At 37.9% G+C, this 18279-nt stretch overlaps 1 protein-coding gene across 1 annotated transcript in view; it reads left to right on the top strand.

Moving 5' to 3' along the window:
- GABRB1 (gamma-aminobutyric acid type A receptor subunit beta1) overlaps positions 1-18279 on the top strand; it is a 95371-nt gene that overhangs the window by 65434 nt on the left and 11658 nt on the right. Inside the window, exon 6 of the mRNA XM_042871107.1 lies at positions 7157-7239. Coding sequence (XP_042727041.1) covers positions 7157-7239 — 83 coding nt within the window. The remainder of the gene's footprint in view (positions 1-7156; positions 7240-18279) is intronic.

The following is an 18279-nucleotide window of genomic DNA, read 5'->3' as shown; positions in this document are numbered from 1 at the left end:
TACCTAACATCCTCTCTGCTTGGGACTACAGATGTCATACAGATGCTAACTGAGGTTGCTTTGGTGAACTCTTCATGACCTATTTCAGCCACTACAAGCCAATTATTATCTTACCCACATTAACTACTAATTAAAAAAAGAGACTCACAAAGGCCATTCAGGGTGGTCCCACAGTTGCCTTACACTGATTCAAAATTACAGAATAAGTCTTGGGCCAAGCACAATGAAAACATTCATTTCTTCTCTAATTTATCTCGTGTTCCAATTAAGATCCATTGACAGGGCTTGATTATCAATTGGCTTTCTTGTAAGTCAGGGTCCTGAAAGAAAGCAATCTAATTTCTTCATTCATGCTTTATACTGCCATTGAGGTCAATATTTCGGCAAAAGTAAAGATCCTCTCATTAAGCTCATAGTGTAAGATTTTTATTTTAATTTTAGTTCTGCAAGGAAATTAGTCACCGCACATGGTAGATTAACTGCTTCAGCTCAGCTTCTTCAGGTGCACTTGAGTTTCCACAGAACATATGAATCAAGATATAATTACTCTGCCAGCATCACTGACTGAAATTATTAGTGTTCACATTCTGCTACTCATCTGGGACAAATGGGGCGTGCTTACTATCTAGTTAAAACAGAGGAGGGGAAGGAGGGAAAAGCTAGGGAAATCCATATGTAATGAAGACTGAGAAATACTCCAGAAATTGGTCACAATGTTAAGAATCACTTCAGTGATCCGGAAAAGCTTAACAGTTTAAGCTCTGCTCTATGAGTGGTCAGAGCATATTTTGATTAGGTTCTGCAGTCATTTACATGCATGAATCAGCACAATGTCATATTTAAGGAGCCATTTATTGTTGCTATTGCAATTTCTCCTAGTTGATACATGTTGATAATAGATTTTATAGGTGAGCCCTTTATAAAGCTTACAAAACTTAACTGCAAATATTATAGAAAACTCTTTGCATCAGAGTTTCTCCTGTTCCTCATATTACATCTTTTTTCTCTACTGGACTTAACAGAAAATGCCACCTCCTGTTTCTGTTGCATTCTCCTGGAAGTAGGGACTAGATTCAAACCATGTTGGACAAAGATGTCCTAAAACCCTCACATCAGATTCCTTTGTACTTGAGTAATTACTGTATTCTACTTCCTTCTAGCTTAAAAAGCAGCAGGGCTCATTGGTGTCAGGACAACCCATAAGAAATTTGCTACTCACACTAACTGCTTAATAGTCAGAGGACACTCTACATTCAAAATCATTCTGCAGAGATTTAGAACCATTTGTTTTATTAAAACTGTATTCAAAACTAGTTATCTCACTTTACTTTCCTCTTGGACCTTTTCTAATGCTAAGCAATTCTCATCTGTCTCTCACTTTTTGTCCTGCAATGTACTTGCGTTGTCAAACTGACCTACTTCTTGCAGTAAATTTCAGCTCCAATTCTCAGGCAATTTTTATTGAAGTATCTTGTTTGCCCTGGTATAGCTATAGTTCTCTTAGGATTTATATTATGAAATTTATTTTCATGGGTTTGTGGCTGGGCTGTAAAATTCCTCACTGTGCTGAAACTTGGATTACAAGCATCAAATAGGTCTATTTGCTAATATTTAAAAAGTTACATCATAGCATTTTAATGATTTTTTGTATTTCTAGATCTTTACAAGCAAGTCATTCATTTTCACAGTGAGTCATTTTTTATATACTCCGTTGAAGAGAAAAAGACCTTACATTACCTATTCACAGTGTGCATTCGGTTTAAGGTTTTGATTTTAGAAGGTTCTAAATCCAGTTAAAGCAAAATTCTTTCTTTCAGATTATTTCTCTTCCCCTACTTTTCCATGTTAGAGTCTCTCTTCCTCACTGCCTCTCACTTGGCCTCTACCCTGGGGCTTTAGGCTCTCCTGTCAGCAAAGGGTCAGCAAGCCTATTTGGCCTCATTTTGGGTAATTTCCTCACCCTGTCCTTGCTTTGTGATAGTACTATGCAACTGTTCTCTGGAGCAGAGTTCTAGGAGCATCTAAATGAAACTATTGAGCAAAGATTTGTTTCCTGAAATGGCATAGCCGTGACTCATTTTCTGACTGAAGGGAAAAGAAGTGGGATAAGAAGTAGATACTATGGCAGCCTAAGCAGGCACTGGATAGATTCTGTGGAAAAGAACATACATGAACAGAAATAATAATAGGGACTGCAATGTTCTTTTATTTGCTATTTAGCATTAATAGTTCAAGCCCAGTTCTTGATTGATTTGGCACTTTGTAGATTGAGTTTTCATGCCTAACTTTTGCCTGGAAACAGACACTTTTATTTATGCCTCAGAGATAACCAAACATTCCTCCTCTACATTTGCCAAGTGTATTCACTCTCAGAAATGCTACTAGGTACACAAGGATGAACAACAAACTCAGAATGAGTCTTTCATGTACATTACTGCACTGCTAGTAGCACTAGCACTAGCAGAACTAGACAGTAGCACTGTAGTAGTTAATCCTTCTGATTCTTTTCAGTAGTATATTTTGTTTTACCACTTCAGTTATTTTCATCTTAAAAACAAAAAAAAACAAAAAAAAAAAAAAAACAAAAAAAACAAAAAAAACCAATATTTCAGCCCTTGAAAGACATTGCAGAATTTGATCATTTAAGCTTTTCTGGTTGTACCTATACTAGCTCAAGATATTGATCTCCCCAGTTGCTGTTTACATTGATGCTTGAGGTTACCTAACTCTGAGTCAATGGTGTTTCATTTGAGGCTTGATGTGGGCAACTATCAGGGCAGCCTGGAAGGAAAGAAACATGGAACAGAGGAGGCAATAGCATCAAAATTTAGTGGGAGCCTTGTCCAGAGCATACAGTCTGTCCCTGCCACCAGTCACTTCGTGTCACCGCTATCCACAAGCAGTGGAAGAGATGACTTCTGGAGACATGTGAGGTTACTGCATTGAAAACAAATTATTTCAAGAAAGGTCAGAAGCTGTCTGCACTGTGGGTTGACTGATCACTGTAGCATCAACGGTTGGCTTGGCAGCTCTGCCTAAAGCAAATACAACAAAATTCTAATGAAAGTTTGGGAGAAAGCTTTGATCTAATTACTATTTACCTGCAGTAAATATCCCCCTGCTTAAAACAAAGCATAAACAACATGTTTATTTACCCAGACATACATAAATGTACATAAACAGATAAATAATATCACACCTTTCCTGGAAAGGCACACCATGCCATTTCTAAGAGAGATTTAAACTGTTTTGAAAGTTTTATTTTTCAATTAAAAAACAAAACAAAACAAAAAAAACACAGATGGTGGAGAGGCAAATCAAGCAAACTCTCAGTAGTTCAGGATATCACTTAAACCTGGAAGAGTGTAATTATTTTTTCTTGATCTCATCTTTGTAAAACATAAGTAAAACTACCAAATATGATAAAACGTTTTGAACCCTTCTCACACCAGATCCTAGTCTCAGCTGCTTACAGTTTTAGCCCTCTGAGCTGAATATTTCTACTGTTTCTGTGAGCAAAGATTAAAAGAAAGCGCATTTTGCATTTGCTAACCTAAATCCATACAAATGCTCTCCTTATAAACTTGAGCATCGTATCAAACTACATAGTCTGCAGTACTGATCCGGTGGTTAACAGCTTGTCTCCCTGGAATCATAGAGTCACAGATATATTTCTACTGCTTTTGTGAGGAAAAAAAAATTTAAAGTCGAGTTATAATCGTTTCACAATAAAGAAAAAAAAAATGTTAATCAACTCATCTCTAAAACAAAGTACCTAAATCTCTTACTAAATCCAGCTCAGGAGCCAATCATCCCTTTTTCTCTCAACTTCTAATGAGATCTTTGAAGACACTGGCTCATCCTAAACTTATAAACAAATGTAAGTTCTTTTTCTAATAGAATTTGATCAGAGAAGCAATACAGTTTGATGAACACAGCATGTACAAGTACACACTATATTGTATAAAACACATAACACCAACCCTTGCTAATGCTCAGATACACCTCTTGCAAGTGGATTCCTCTCGTAAGCAGGTTCCTCACAGCGCTTGAAGCTGGGCATGCCTTCAGGGTCAGAGCTGACATTTTCTCCCTGGGACAAGCAGACAGCCACTAATCTCTTAAGCTTTGCTTTGAAATTTATAGTAGGCACGACAACGTTGTACATAGCATGGACAAAGAAAAAAATTGCATATTTAAATGCACAATGCCTTCTTCTACCCTTTCAATAACTCTGCCTACAAGACATCCCATTAGATCTCTAATATAAAGAGACAAATAGGACAATTACTCCAGTGATACAGGAATGAATTCTGATATCAAAAAGTTGCTTATAGGATTAAGTTCCCTGATATTACTGAAGTTACATTAACACAGAAGCAATATATTACCTAGGATATGAAAATCTAGTGTGTAATACAACCCCCCAGCTCCACAGTGGTTAAGAGAAGCATGGCTACTTTTAATTTTATTTGAAAATTTCAGTTTGCTTTCTTTTTCCTTCCCCTTAAAAGAGTTCACCTCAGTTCATATCCTCATCTATATTTATAATTTATTCTCTGTTGACTGAGAGAAAAAGAACAAACATTAAAATTTGATACCTTTTCTCCAACTGGGAAGAAACATCTCACAACAGAATTTGCATTGTTTAGCTCTGATCATCTCCACATTTAGTTGTTCTTCCTGTCATAAATATTGCTTCTCTTTCTTCTTAGAGAGTTGAAGAATAGCTTTTTGACAGCATTTTGATGAAGTACTGAAACACAACTCCACTTCCTGCCCTCATTCTGAACTTAAACTGCTTGCTGCTGATGTATCAAAAAATATTAAGCTCTGTCACTTGTTACTACAAGATTTACTGTCCTGCAGGGAAACCTCTGTCAGTATTACACAAGAAAGCCTGGTTTGCAAATACTGGACAGCAATGTTTTTCTTTCATACAATTTTATTTTAGTCCAGAATAACTTGACAATAAGTAAGAATATGGTATTCATAGAGTCACACACACACAAAAAAAGCTAAGAGTGGATCAGATAATTTGAAATACAATAAATCATTTTGAAAAAAAAAAAAAAAGTTTTTTCCTTTTCATAAATATTATTTCTCTTACCTATTAGAACTGCTTACCTTCTTTGTTTAATTACATTTTATCATTTGTCTTTTGAATAAACAAAAGGATTTAAAGATAGTAGGGTAGAAAACAATGCACAATTAGATTATATTTGCTTCAACATTGAGATTGGGTGCTACTCATCATCCCGTGCCCAGGACACCATACCATGTTCAAAGCTGCAGGTCTATAGGGGAAATGGGAAGTCACCAGCTTCCACCAGATTTCCACATCTGATAGTCACCCTCCACTAACCGCCTGACAGTGTTCCCCAACTGACCTTGCCACCTAGCATTATGTGGCTATTATCTCTGCAAACTTCAGCTAAAGCCTTCTTCATATAGAAACAGCTGCTTGTTGCAGGACCAGAGAGCTTAGGGGTGGGAGAGTTATGAGAGTGAAAGCTGCTCCCCATTGTTTACTACTGAACAATTACCTTGTGTCAACAAAAAATTCTTGATATTATTAAGAAAGAAATTGCTGCTGCTTATGTAAGATATTCAAAACTGCAGAAGTCAGAAGTACAGACACACTGGCCATGAAGAAACAGCTGGCCACTGTAACCGTGTGGTCTAGAAAACATTATGTCTACTTCTGTACACATTTAAATAAATCTGGCTGATCCAGGTGAACTGAATTACCTTAAAGGCTGATTCGTTAATTGGGACTCTATGAAACCTCAATTAAGAAGCATGTAACTGTGACTAATGTTAGTTATATACGATCTTCAGCGTTATTAAGTAGGGTTGTTCATTACTGCAATCATTAGTGCACGGCTTTTTCAGTGAGTAAGACACATTTGTACAAGGCTAAACTAAATGAAGTCCTACCTGTTCTGAAGTTTTCAGCAAAAGACATTAAGAAACATGTAAATCAATTCAATGAGCAATACTCAAGACAAAAATCAATCTCAGTGGAACAGCAGAAATATCATACTTTACACAGCATTACGCAGTAATTTCATGGGCTGGTTTGTCTGTCACAGCTCTTGCTAGACAGTTCTTATACACAAGTAGACAGATGGATCGTGAAGAATTAGGAAATTTGAAGCATGTCAAAATAAAGAGACACATGGCTTTTTTTCCCCCCTTTTATTCTATCAGTTCTGTGACAGCACAAATTGTCATCCCAGTGCAGCATGTAAGTGTGCTTGACTTCCATCACATTGAAAGTAAAATCTCCAGATGTGCTCCTGTGGTGCTAATTACCATGAAACAGAATGATATCCAGATCTAGAAAAGAGGAATCTTTCTCAGGAAGGAACTTTTCATGAGAAGGAGAGAGAGAGGCCAGTTAAATTTCAGGCCATGTTTGCCCATTCAAACTTCAGAAGTTGTATAAGCACATAAGAACCCTTTTATCACACACACACACACCAAAAAAAAAAAAAAAAGACAAACCTGAAACTGCAGATGCAAACTCACTTCTGTGAGTTTGAAAGCACCCTGCAAGTGATTTTCTTAAGTAACCAACAGATGATGTACATTCCATAAGATTTTGATTGCATAATACAATTTTGAGAGGCAATATACTATTGTCATACTGATTAACTGATTATGAAACCATAAAAACAATGATTCACATGCTACTAGTGCTTCCCTACCATGGAAAATGCACATGCATATCAGACAAATCTTAGAAAGCATTACATGAGAGCAGAATGAAAAATGGAACTATTGCAGTACCCGTTATAAATAAAAATGTGCAAACCAATTTGAAGATGTTTGAATTAAGAAGACTAAAAATGAAATGTCCAAAGAGAAACCTCAAGAAATGCCCTTTAAAACACTCAACACTTTTTCTTGTAAAGTTTTCTGTCAAAATCCTACTCCATGATATTTAGTGTATACTTTTAAGCTTTATACTATATTCGCTGTATTGTGCTATATAAATTATTTAATCATGCTTCACAAGCAGTTTTGTACATCAGCTATCCATGCGCCGTTCAGTATTTAAACCAAAAAAAAATACACTACAGAAAGATTTACCTAATCAAACAAATCAAATGCAGTTTCAAAACTGATTTTTTTCACCCTCCTCTTATAGGATTACAACAACAGCTGCTTGCATGATGGATCTACGAAGATATCCTCTGGATGAACAAAACTGTACACTAGAAATTGAAAGTTGTAAGTTACCGGAGGGAGAGGGTTGGCCATTTATTACTTGGCCCAAATTTAATCTGAGCTGCAGCCTCTGAAATAGAACTAGAGAGGTTTATCTCAGTTGAATAAGTGCTTATATACATAGAACTGAAACCTACCTCACTGAGAAATGCACACTCACACTCTAGAGCACTGATTAGGAAAGATGGGCTCTCAGGCCAACATTTATACCAGTTTATAACTTCTAATTGATAGCATCAATAAGGTGCCAGATGTTTGTCCCCAATAAAGGACAAAAATGCACACATACTTTCAAAATTACTCTTCATAATCAAGTACTTCTTTTTTTTGTAAAAGCATACTCAATATCAGCATTTAATATAATCAGTAGCATTTCTTTTTAGTCTAGATTTCAAATTGTTTGCGGCTTTTCCCAAAATGTCATCTTATAATGATTTTAAAAAAACTCTGCCAGGTTGAGAATTATTCTGTCAACAAAAGATTTTAATATGTAAACATCTTCAGTATTTTTAATGAAAATTATTTTTTACCAGAGAGAGAGCACTGTCTGAATAGAACCTGCTTATTTATTTAGAAAATTAATAATAATGTATTTTATCTTTAAGATAGTGATTTGGCACTGTGAGCAGACATACTGGAAAGAGAAGAAGGGAGTCACTATTGACAGGGTTCCCATGAAGCACATCAATAGCTGCAGTCAGGATTCACCACAGTTACATCACAGTTCAGCATTCAACACGTGCAAGGGAGTCATTGGAAGGACATATTGGTTGTACACCATGGTTAACCCTCCATTACAGATGCAGTAGCAAAACAAGATGAGCCAATTTGATATGCTTGGCTTGAATAAGGCAAACATGCATTAATCTTCCATGAACACCTGTTTTAAGTTAGCCCTCTCCTTATCTACATTGCTCAGAGATTACTGAAGCACTGCAAACCCACACACCTGTGTATGAACATTAATACAACCATTTTCTTCTCTTTCTTGGGAAGCAGAGGCAGTACTCAAATTTTAACTTCCCCTTCCAGTGCCACCCATCACCTTATTGTTCTCAACAGTCACTTTCTGTAGAAGAACGCTGTCTGGACTTCATAATCCAGCAGTACAGAGCCACTCACTAAGCTGCATGGTTGTCTTGCTTGTCCTTGGGCTTGGCAGTTTACTGCCTTTTTGGCACACAGAAATATTGTTGATGTTGCTTGCTGCTGCTTGGCTCATTTTTTAGCTTAAACATAACAGGGCATGCAATGAATACATTTGGAGAAGTCGTTTTTTGATTTTTCAAAATAAAGTGGATATATATAGTACAATAACAATCAAAAATAGCAGCTTCATACTGAAGTCTCTTTCATACCAAATTCATACCTGAATTTATTTACCAGGATGTAGCTGATCTGAAGTCTCCAGTCCAGTCATGTTCTAAAGCTGATGAAAGTAAATGAGCATTTATCAGCTAATAGGCCAAATAGCAGGAAATGTCTGGCTCATGTCTCTCTATCCATAAGCTTTCACTATAATGAAGCTTTGTAGGAAAGAATGTTCAGTGAGAATGGGCTTGATACTATCACTGAGACTTCATCAAAATCAAGACTAGCATCAGATCAAATAAGCAATTAAAATGCTAACGCTATCAGGGATGAGAGAATACCGTGTCACTCATGTGGCCAGTCATACGTCTCCAAAAGGAAATTGCTTTTCAGACCTTCACTCACTATAAATAATTCATGCCTTCTAGGATATGTATGTTCATATTTGTATCTATTGATATTAGTATCTGTTGAGCTGAATGAAAGAAATCAAAAATTTTGTTCACAATTTGCCAGCTGGACAAAATTTGTAGAGTGTTACCTCTAATGAGTATTTAGATCAGTTCTACTAGCAACTGAATGACTTCCCAAATGCAGGAACAGGCTTAACTGCTACTAAAATCCTAGAGGTTTTGCCAGGAACACTGGCACAAATGGAATCTTTGACAATTTACAAAAAAAAAAAAAAATAAATAAAGTCTTTAGTGTATACCAGCTTTTCTCCTGTGCATCTCTAAAACTCTTGAAATTATTGATGATGCACCTGGAAAAACATTCTGGACACAGTTCTAAGACCAAAGTGCCCCATTTTTGGGCTTCTGAGTAGAAGTAAACGAGTCATTTGAGTACTCAGCATTTAGGAGTCCACATTAATCTCCTTGAAAGGGCAAAATGGAGATGAATTAGCAGGTGACAACTACAACCACAGCCCCTCTGTTGGTGCCACACACACACCAGACATGTGATGTTTTCTTCCACAACAGAACCAGTTTATTAGGTTCCCTCCCTCAGCCTCTCACCTTAGATTTTTCATTGCATATCAGCATTTCATATTTATTTCTATTTTATAAATTGTTGCAGAGCAAGGATGAAAATCAAATTGTTAACATTTTCTTGGTTAGAAAATGTTTTCTGCAAGAAATTCTTATCCAACTTAGTCTTGAGAGAGACTGAAATTAAATAAAAGTGCCATTTAAGTAAAAGGGCCATGGAAAGTGGTGCTGTAATCAGTAAGATACTCCGGAGCTGCCCATCATTAAGCAGCATCCCTGACTACTAGACACACTGTGTGCCATGTGAACTGTCAGATTATCTCCAAAGTACTGGAAAATCTGGGGGGTAGTTCTTATACTTTATACTACTTATATGTTAACTCCCATGGCACCAGGTTCCAGAGCAGAATGGTTCATGGAAATCATCACTGAACAACAATCACTACTTGGAAGAGATGTGCTCAGTCTTGCCACTGACTTTCTTCTGTGCTACCTACAGTCTTGTTGGTTCCACCAGGAATTTAATAACAGTAATACTGACCTTTCAAATTACTTACTTTAATTCTTAACAGTATTTTTATTCTTACTACTGTTACTAATCGTGCAAGGAAGATGCATGCAGAAAGAAAATAATCAATTAAATTAAACATATAATCAGCAAAAAGACTTGCATAGGTGTGTAAATCTATGCAATATTGATAGCCCTGAATCTAGTAGCTGACAACAGCATGTAATGTGATAAAGAAAAAATAGGCCTGATCTTTAGCTGGTGAAAACTATTAAGACTTCATTTCTGTCAATTAAAGCACTGCAACATGCACTAAATGAGAATCTTCTTTTTTCAGTTAGTTGCCTTAAATGTTCGTTCCAAGTGAACACTCTTTCTTCAGCCCCACCCTTTAAATTAGATGTAATCAGGAGAGACAGTGTAAGTGAGCTCCGAAGTGAAATACTTACAGGGAGAGTTCAATGTCTGTAGAAACTGCACGTGAAAATCAGGAATTTAAGCAAGAAGACAAAGGCATAATATAAGAACTAAAGTATGAGCTGATAAAATATCCAATCCTTCATTTAAACAGAAGTAGTTATTATATTGATATCCACTCACCTGCAGATGTAAATACACAGCTTGCAGGGAGATACATGTCTGAAGATGCAATCATGAGTGCAACAGAAACAGCAAGCAAAAATTTGGAAGAAAAATAAATTCCAAGACCAAGGCCAAGATGAACAATGTGTTCCTCCCTCTGCTGTTAGATGACCCTAAAAAAAGACATTGAGATTTTGAGCAGACCAGGATTGTTACTCGCTCTCCTAGACTCGTGCACAAGGAAAGTGGGGCTGCTACACTGCCCTTTCACTTCCCATAGTTCTTCAACAAAATGAAAGCTGTCATATCTCTTCCATTTCAACAGGGTGCCAGGAAGATGCACCTAAGCTAGTCCTCCCCCTGCTCTAGAGTGCTTCCTGCCATAGAAACCAAGAAATCTGGAGACTCATTTGGCTCTTGAAAAGCTCAGTGCATTCACAGCAACTCTATTCATAAACAGAAAGGCAGAGTCATTATATCTCACAGGGATTCTGCTGGAATTAACCAAAGACGATTCCTTCAAAATCTAGAGCATTAGGACTTGGCCTTAATAGTACTCACTGGTGACTAACATAAAGCAATGCTAATAGCAGCGAAACAACTGTGCGATGCAGGAATTGGAAAAGAGCACAAAGAATAAGAACACTGCCCTACTATCTAATCTCTCCAGTGGATCAGCCAGAGCCGTGATGATACATGCTTATATTTAGCCCATAGAATATTTTAACTTTAAATAAACAAACAAATAAATAAATAATTAAAAAATCCTAGCTTTCCTGAAGCTATCTTATAGGCTGATAGAAGCTATTCCTACACAGAGAGATGCATCCATCCAGGCAGAGAACACCACTTTGGCTGTACATATTCCTTCACACAAATAGTCAACTGCTTTGCTCAAGTACTTCACCTTACTCCACTTCTGTAGAAACAGATGGGAGACGATATGAAGGCTTTAAATTGTTTCAGTGTCTGACAGTGTGATGGCCACGAGAAATTTGTCTCTGTGAAAGCAAGAGATTTTGTGACAGGAATTGCTTTGTCAGCAGAGCTGGGATCTGTATCAACCCAGTTCTCATGGCTCAGCAGACCTTCCAAATAGGAAGCTTAATGCCTGATTGGAGGTTACCCAGGTTTCTTGGCACCCTTACATGAGCTCTGATGGATGGCAATTTGGGATGTTAAATCCCCTAGCTTTCAGTTCTGCAGTGCCAGCAGGCTCTGGTGAGGATTACAATAGGGCATACCAAAATGCTACAGCCTGGCTGTGGTCTATAGTGGCAGCCAGCTGCAGCATTCCAGCATTCCTTCTTAGCAGCACAAGAGCTGGCCTTGCTGTACCACCTGGGAGACCAGGTGGGACACTTATTTACACTCTTTGTCCCTTTGAGTTCCGGTATCACAGTCACGGCATGATCTTTTGGCCTAAACTTGCATCTGGCTTTCACTCAGCAGAAAAATGATTTGCAGACAGCATCACTCTGACAATAAACCAAATCCCCATCGGGGTCCCTCTCCAGCAGACTTAAGTGAAACGTGTTTCACACTCACAAGAGAGGTAAAGCCAGGCTGTGCTCCAGTTTGGCACAGCTATTTACTCATTGGCAAGTTGCCACATGTTTCACAAGAAGTCTGTAATGATTAGCAAGAATGGTCCCTTTGGCCTTAAAAATCTGTGTCTCTATGACAACCAGAATGCTGCAGCATGATTCAGGAATCAACATCGCAACATTGAGCCATGTGTTAGCCTGATTGGTAGCGCTCTCCTACAAATCACATTGCTTGTGTGGGAGATCTCAGTGAGCCCAGAGGAGCCTGAAAAGGCTGAGCTGGAGGAAAGACGAAGATTTATTTAACCAGCAACAGTACAGAAAATGGCAATTCCACCTTGACTCCATTGTTTTTACGGCTGTCTCTGCTTCATAGTGAAACAGACATAACACTAAATACGTATAATGCTAAAATGGAAGAGCAACAAGCTCACAGTGATACTACAGTCAATCAATAAAATATCCCACTTGAACCTCTGGATGCTTTGTTGCCGAAAGAAACAACAACTGTGTTCATATCTAAACATTCATTATTGCCTCTGTTGGCACAGAGCCGTTTGACAGGATGAGATCTGAATAGATTTATCACAGCTCCCTGTTTGAGGAATACTGCATTGATCCACAGTATGATTGCATATGAACTACCAGTGATGTAAGAACCAACATCTCAAAAAAAGTTCTATTTTATTAAAGATGAAAACCTTTCTTAAATCCAAGCTTTCACAGACAACTTTTCCTTTACATGCCTACAGATACAAAAGGTAAAAAACTGGAAGGAAACTCAGCTCTATTCTTTTTTCAAGAGATTTGATCTTTCTGACATTTTTGAATGAGGGTAGCTTCCACCCCTCACAGTTCTCAGATTCTGCCTCATCCATAAATGAAGAGCTTCTCTCATTCACCTGTGTGTCAGATTCCCTTACTCCCTCATAATAACTATCAGCCATGATCCCTCGCCCCAGTGTGTGTCACTTTACATAGGCACTTCCAGCCCCAGAGAAAAGGTTTTATCCTCTTTAACTGCTCTCTGTTTATGAGAGTATAGAGTGGAGAACTCTTCTGCTTCTGATCAAACACTTTAGCTGCTCTAAAACACACAGCCACCCTCAAATTATGTTTCAACTTGATGCATTATGGAGAGAGGGAGGTATCTGTTCCAGAACTCAGATCAATCTAACAGCGACATCTTTTTTGAGATTATCTCGAAAATAGAGGCTTATTTAGAGGAGGGGATGATTTCTTAGGAAACATGAGTCATTATGTCTGTAATCAGAGCAGCAGCAAAAAATAATCTCCAAACCCTACCTGCTGTAGGGAACCTGCTTTGGCAGGGGGGCTGGACTCGATGATCTCTGGAGGTCCCTTCCAACCCCTACAATTCTGTGATTCTGTGATTCTGTGTGAACCCAGTCAAGTCATGTTTTTTTGTAGAGCTGCCATGTTGTGCTTTGAGATAATGTGATTGTCCTAGGATGTTACAAACCTGAGTACAGTTGATGTGTTTACTTGCCTTCTGCCAAGGTGTGAATTGCTGTAAAAAACAGAATCCAGGACAAACTGAAAGATTTTGGTACTCTGGGATTCATTTCAACCCATGAGAATAAATTCTTGCTCCAAATGCATCCAACTTCACAGATGCAATAAATCTTGAGAAATTTTCTGTTTGGTGCCAATTCACTCTATGTCTTCATCTGTACCTATGGCTCCTTGACATCACAGCAATACAAATAAGAAAAACATATTGCCTCAAGTCTCTATGCAGAAAGATTTCTTACCCAATCTGGCACAGCATGAGTGTGAACAGGTTTATTACTGAGTAGGCCACATATTCAGGTCCTCCAAGTGCCAGGAATCCAATCTGCAGAACTGCTAGCATAAGTCCATCAGATAGAATTCTTATAGAATTCTTAAAGCTTCTTCTGTTAGTTTTCTTCTACCACTTCTATCAGCTTTATCTTAAGCTATTCATCTTCTGCACAAATGCAAAGCCAAAAAAAAAAAAAAAGTGCAAAAGCAGACTGCACAAAGTATTATTCCTTATGAGCAAACCACAGTGCATAGGAAATTTCAAGAACATACTGAGAATTTCAGTTTTGTTTGAGAAGTTCATTGAAAAATAATATTAGTATGAATGAATTCATCTTTTCTGGCAATCAGCAGCCTTTGAAACAGCAGCTCTGGCTTTCCTGACCACCGAGTCTCATCCGCCTGGTCATGCAAGGATCACCTCCTTAGATAGGTGCACATTTCTCTCCCTCAGTCTTAGCAATATCTGTTAACACTGAAGTCCAAGACTGTTTTGCACTGTATTGCTCATTACCCTGCAGCTGGAAATGGAGTTAAGGCAATGATTCATTTCATAGTAGACAATGGATGCCAGGATCTGGTCTGCTTATGGATGGGAAAACTGAAAGGCTGCACAATTACTCTAAATATAGATTTGAGCAAATGAAGCAGCACCTAAACACTGCTGAATTGTTGGCCAGTATACCTATTCCCACCTAGCAATTTTGGCTAAAATCACCAAAGGCTAACATTTAATTTAGAATACGTGGCCAGTCTCCTCAGTAAACTCTCTCCATTCTCACTCATTGATATTCTGTAAGTGCCTATGAACTCTAAATTGCCTACAGGGAGCTCTTCCTGAAAAAACACGTGGTTGTTTAACACATTATCATTTCTCATCCAAACCAGACAGAGCACAACAACCTTACTTGAATTCACATTTAAGGTCAAAGCAACAGAACCCTCAATTTGAATATTTCACACGCTAGCTTGGGCTGCAATTTGTATTAACAAGAAGAGGCACACAGAAATTTGTTCAGAGTCCATTGATTACAAGATCTTGAGCCTTCTCTCTCTCTGGAGCACCCGCCCCTCATCATCACCCCACATTAACCTACCAATGAGCCACACACCTGCCTCCGCACACAGCTGAATATACTAAGAAGGTTTTCACATCACCATGTAGGAGAGTCTGCTCCTTTACTTCTAAGTAGAGAAAAATTACTGCATATTTTGTAAACATTTTCTTAGCAATAACAAAACCTTGTTAATTTTGTACTACAGTTTTGCTATTTGCTATTTTTCTCCCTATTGTTGCTAGCACAAATTCAGTCTCTGCAATACAGGCAGCCTTTGAAATGCCTGTAATTTGCACTCCTTAGCTTTGCTGTGAACTGCAGTACATGTAAGGTGTTTGACATGACACTGGTTTATCTCCATGCTTCAGGGGGGTAAATTTCCTCAGGAGAAGACAATGTCATACGTGTTTCTTAGCTAATGAGTGCTTTCTTTAGAACCAAGACCAGAATTCAGTCCCCCCCTCATCACAGCTATAAATCTATCTATCAAGAACAGATCTGGATATACTTTCCCTTGAAGGGGACAAAAGTAGTGCACGAGAATGTAAGGTGTACTTGCAGGAGTCATGTTGGCATAAATGAAAACATGCAGTGTTGCAGTTCAAATAGAGGCCCTGCTGCCTCCAGCAAGAGCAGGTTGTGGCCTGACACAGCAGAGTGCAAAACAGATGGACATGAACTTCACATGGCTTCTTTGTGGAGCTCATCAGCTGTACCTAAATTTGGGAGAATCTGCCTGGCAACAAAACAGGAGTACTTAGAAGTAGATCTTAATTAACCAAGCGCTCAAGGGCAAGATGTGTTTACCATATGAGCACACAAAACTATGTACCATGCAGTACTGACTGAACTAAATTAACTGAACACTAAGCAGCGGGATCTGTGTTGCAAATGTTTACATAATGTGCAAATAAATATTGTTGTTCTCTTTTTAACTTTGTAAAGCAACACAAGTCAGAAAAACACATCCCAGATCATGGTTCAGAAGGACATAGCTACACACTGTGTAAGGAGTTCCAGATGAGAAAGGAAGAGCAGCAAAGCAAGGGGTGGAAAGACAAAAACTCTACACAAAACATGCTCCATTGAACACAGGTTATCCTCATCTGGTTAGTGTGAAGGTGTGGAAACCCCTTCAGATAGCAAAGGAAGTGTTGTTCACTCTTGACAAACTGAGCAATCCCATCCATAACTCCCAGGTGCACTGCTGTTGAAGCTAGATTACTAGCTGAGAAGATAGCTAAAAGTATGTAGAAATTAATGTCTGAAGGCTGTACTTATCAGGGCTAATTGGTAAAAAGCAAGTGGATATATGTATGTATTATGTGTACAATTACACAATTATCCAGTCTGTACAAGTAGACACTGCCCAATTGTTAATTAGTCTGGAACATATATTGTACATTTGCTTAATTTAAGTAGTTTAAAAAGAAATACAATTGTTGCTAGTTTTGAGACAGTAAGTCATCAAAATGCCTCAAGTCACATCACACACTCTGTTTGCTAAATTATTCAGATATAGAAAACCAAGCTTTTGGTGTCATTTTGGCTGCTGTGTTACCGTGGACAGGTTATTTATTACTTCACAAAATGCATGGGCAGGAATAAGATTTCCCATTCACAATATAATTTATGCTAATTATACAAAGATTTGTAGAGTTAGAGCCTCTCAACATTAGGCTAAAAGTCATCACTCTATTGATGAATTAAAAAGATGAGTTGTAAAGGTGAGAGACATGAGAGACACCAGACAGACCGATCTGAAAGTGGTGGAACATATCACGATGCTTAATGTCTGTACTGACATGGAAAATCTGTCTTGCCAGGAATCACCTTGTCTCTGACAGTGGCCAATAACACATCTACGAAGTGAGAACAGAAATTTCTCCAATCTGTTATTTCAAGTCAGAAATACTAGCATTATAATTAATAACCTAGAGAGATTTTTATGAATATATGATCACTTCTGGACAAACATAAACTTTCAGCAGCACATCACCTCATGCAATGAGTTTTGCAGTGCGTCTGCACATTGCTTTTCCCTTTATTTTTCTGAATCAGCCTTCAGGCAATTCCATTTGTTATCTTCTTGGTCCAGTGGTGTAAGAGATTGCAAATAATAATTTCCTGTTCTACTTTGCTAACTTACAAATCCATAAGCTACCATCACAACATTCTCTCATTCCACTCATACATGCCCCATACTGAAGAATCAAGGCTGAGTCAGTCCTCCTTCCCATGAATCCAAGTCTGTCCTCAGTCATGCTAGTGGCCCTTCTTTGCATCAAATTTAATGCACCCATTTTTAAGAAAGAATGAACTGCATTTAATAGTCAAGATATAGCACAAAGCGGATTAGAAAGCACACAAAAGTGTAAACAAGAAATTTTGCATTTCCTCTCCATGTCTTTCCTAGTAATTCCAGGGTTTGATTGTTTATAGCTAATGAGAATTAAATGTGTAGTACAAGTCTGACTACTTGTAGGACTCTTCCAGAAAACTTGACAAAGCTCTGAAACATTTCCATCTATTGGGACTGCAGTAACACAGAGGAGCCCTGCTGTGTTAGCCATTAAAGGGGTATTAAGCAAAAAACAAGCAATTCTTCTCCAAAAGGATTTTCAATCTTGTATCAAGTCTCAATGGCAAATGAGATGTAAAACATTAAAGGAAAAAAAAAAAAAATAGCAAATAGCAGTGAATCAGTGTTAAAGGTTTGCAAAGAGACACAAGGCTATAATTCTCTTCCTGAACTAGATTACGATTCTGCAAGAGTGACTTTATACAGTAATAACATTTATTTTATGCTTCTAGCGGATGGGAAGCAGTGTCTCCAACCAGGATGGAAGAGATTCTCCCATATGTTAAATTTATTTTCACTTGAGAAACCCTCTTAAATAACTGACAATTTGTAGTACTGCAGCAATCTAACCAACTATTCATTTGGGTCAGTACTTGTTAGGCTAAATTCTGACTCATGTCCCTGGTTACAATCTGCCATCTGCCTATAGAAAGTAGAAGGCTGCCTTCCCTCAGATCAGCTTTTATTCCTCAGTGAATCTCACAGAAAAAAAAAAAAATCAGCTATAAACATCCACTCTAATACAGCAACAGGAAGCCATTTCAAGCAATTCTACCGCCCAGATATTAACTGGTAATACTGCTTTCCAAAGGTGATCTTCAGATACATGGTGCTGCAATTCCATGCTGGGTTTAGGTTAAAACTATCAATTTACCAT

Source organism: Lagopus leucura, unplaced genomic scaffold (assembly GCF_019238085.1).
Source record: "Lagopus leucura isolate 7727_CA_CO unplaced genomic scaffold, USGS_WTPT01 Super-Scaffold_100004, whole genome shotgun sequence".
In the NCBI taxonomy this organism is placed as follows: Eukaryota; Metazoa; Chordata; class Aves; order Galliformes; family Phasianidae; genus Lagopus; species Lagopus leucura.
Note: the sequence above shows the minus strand (reverse complement) of the source record. Positions and strands in the feature narration are given on the sequence as shown.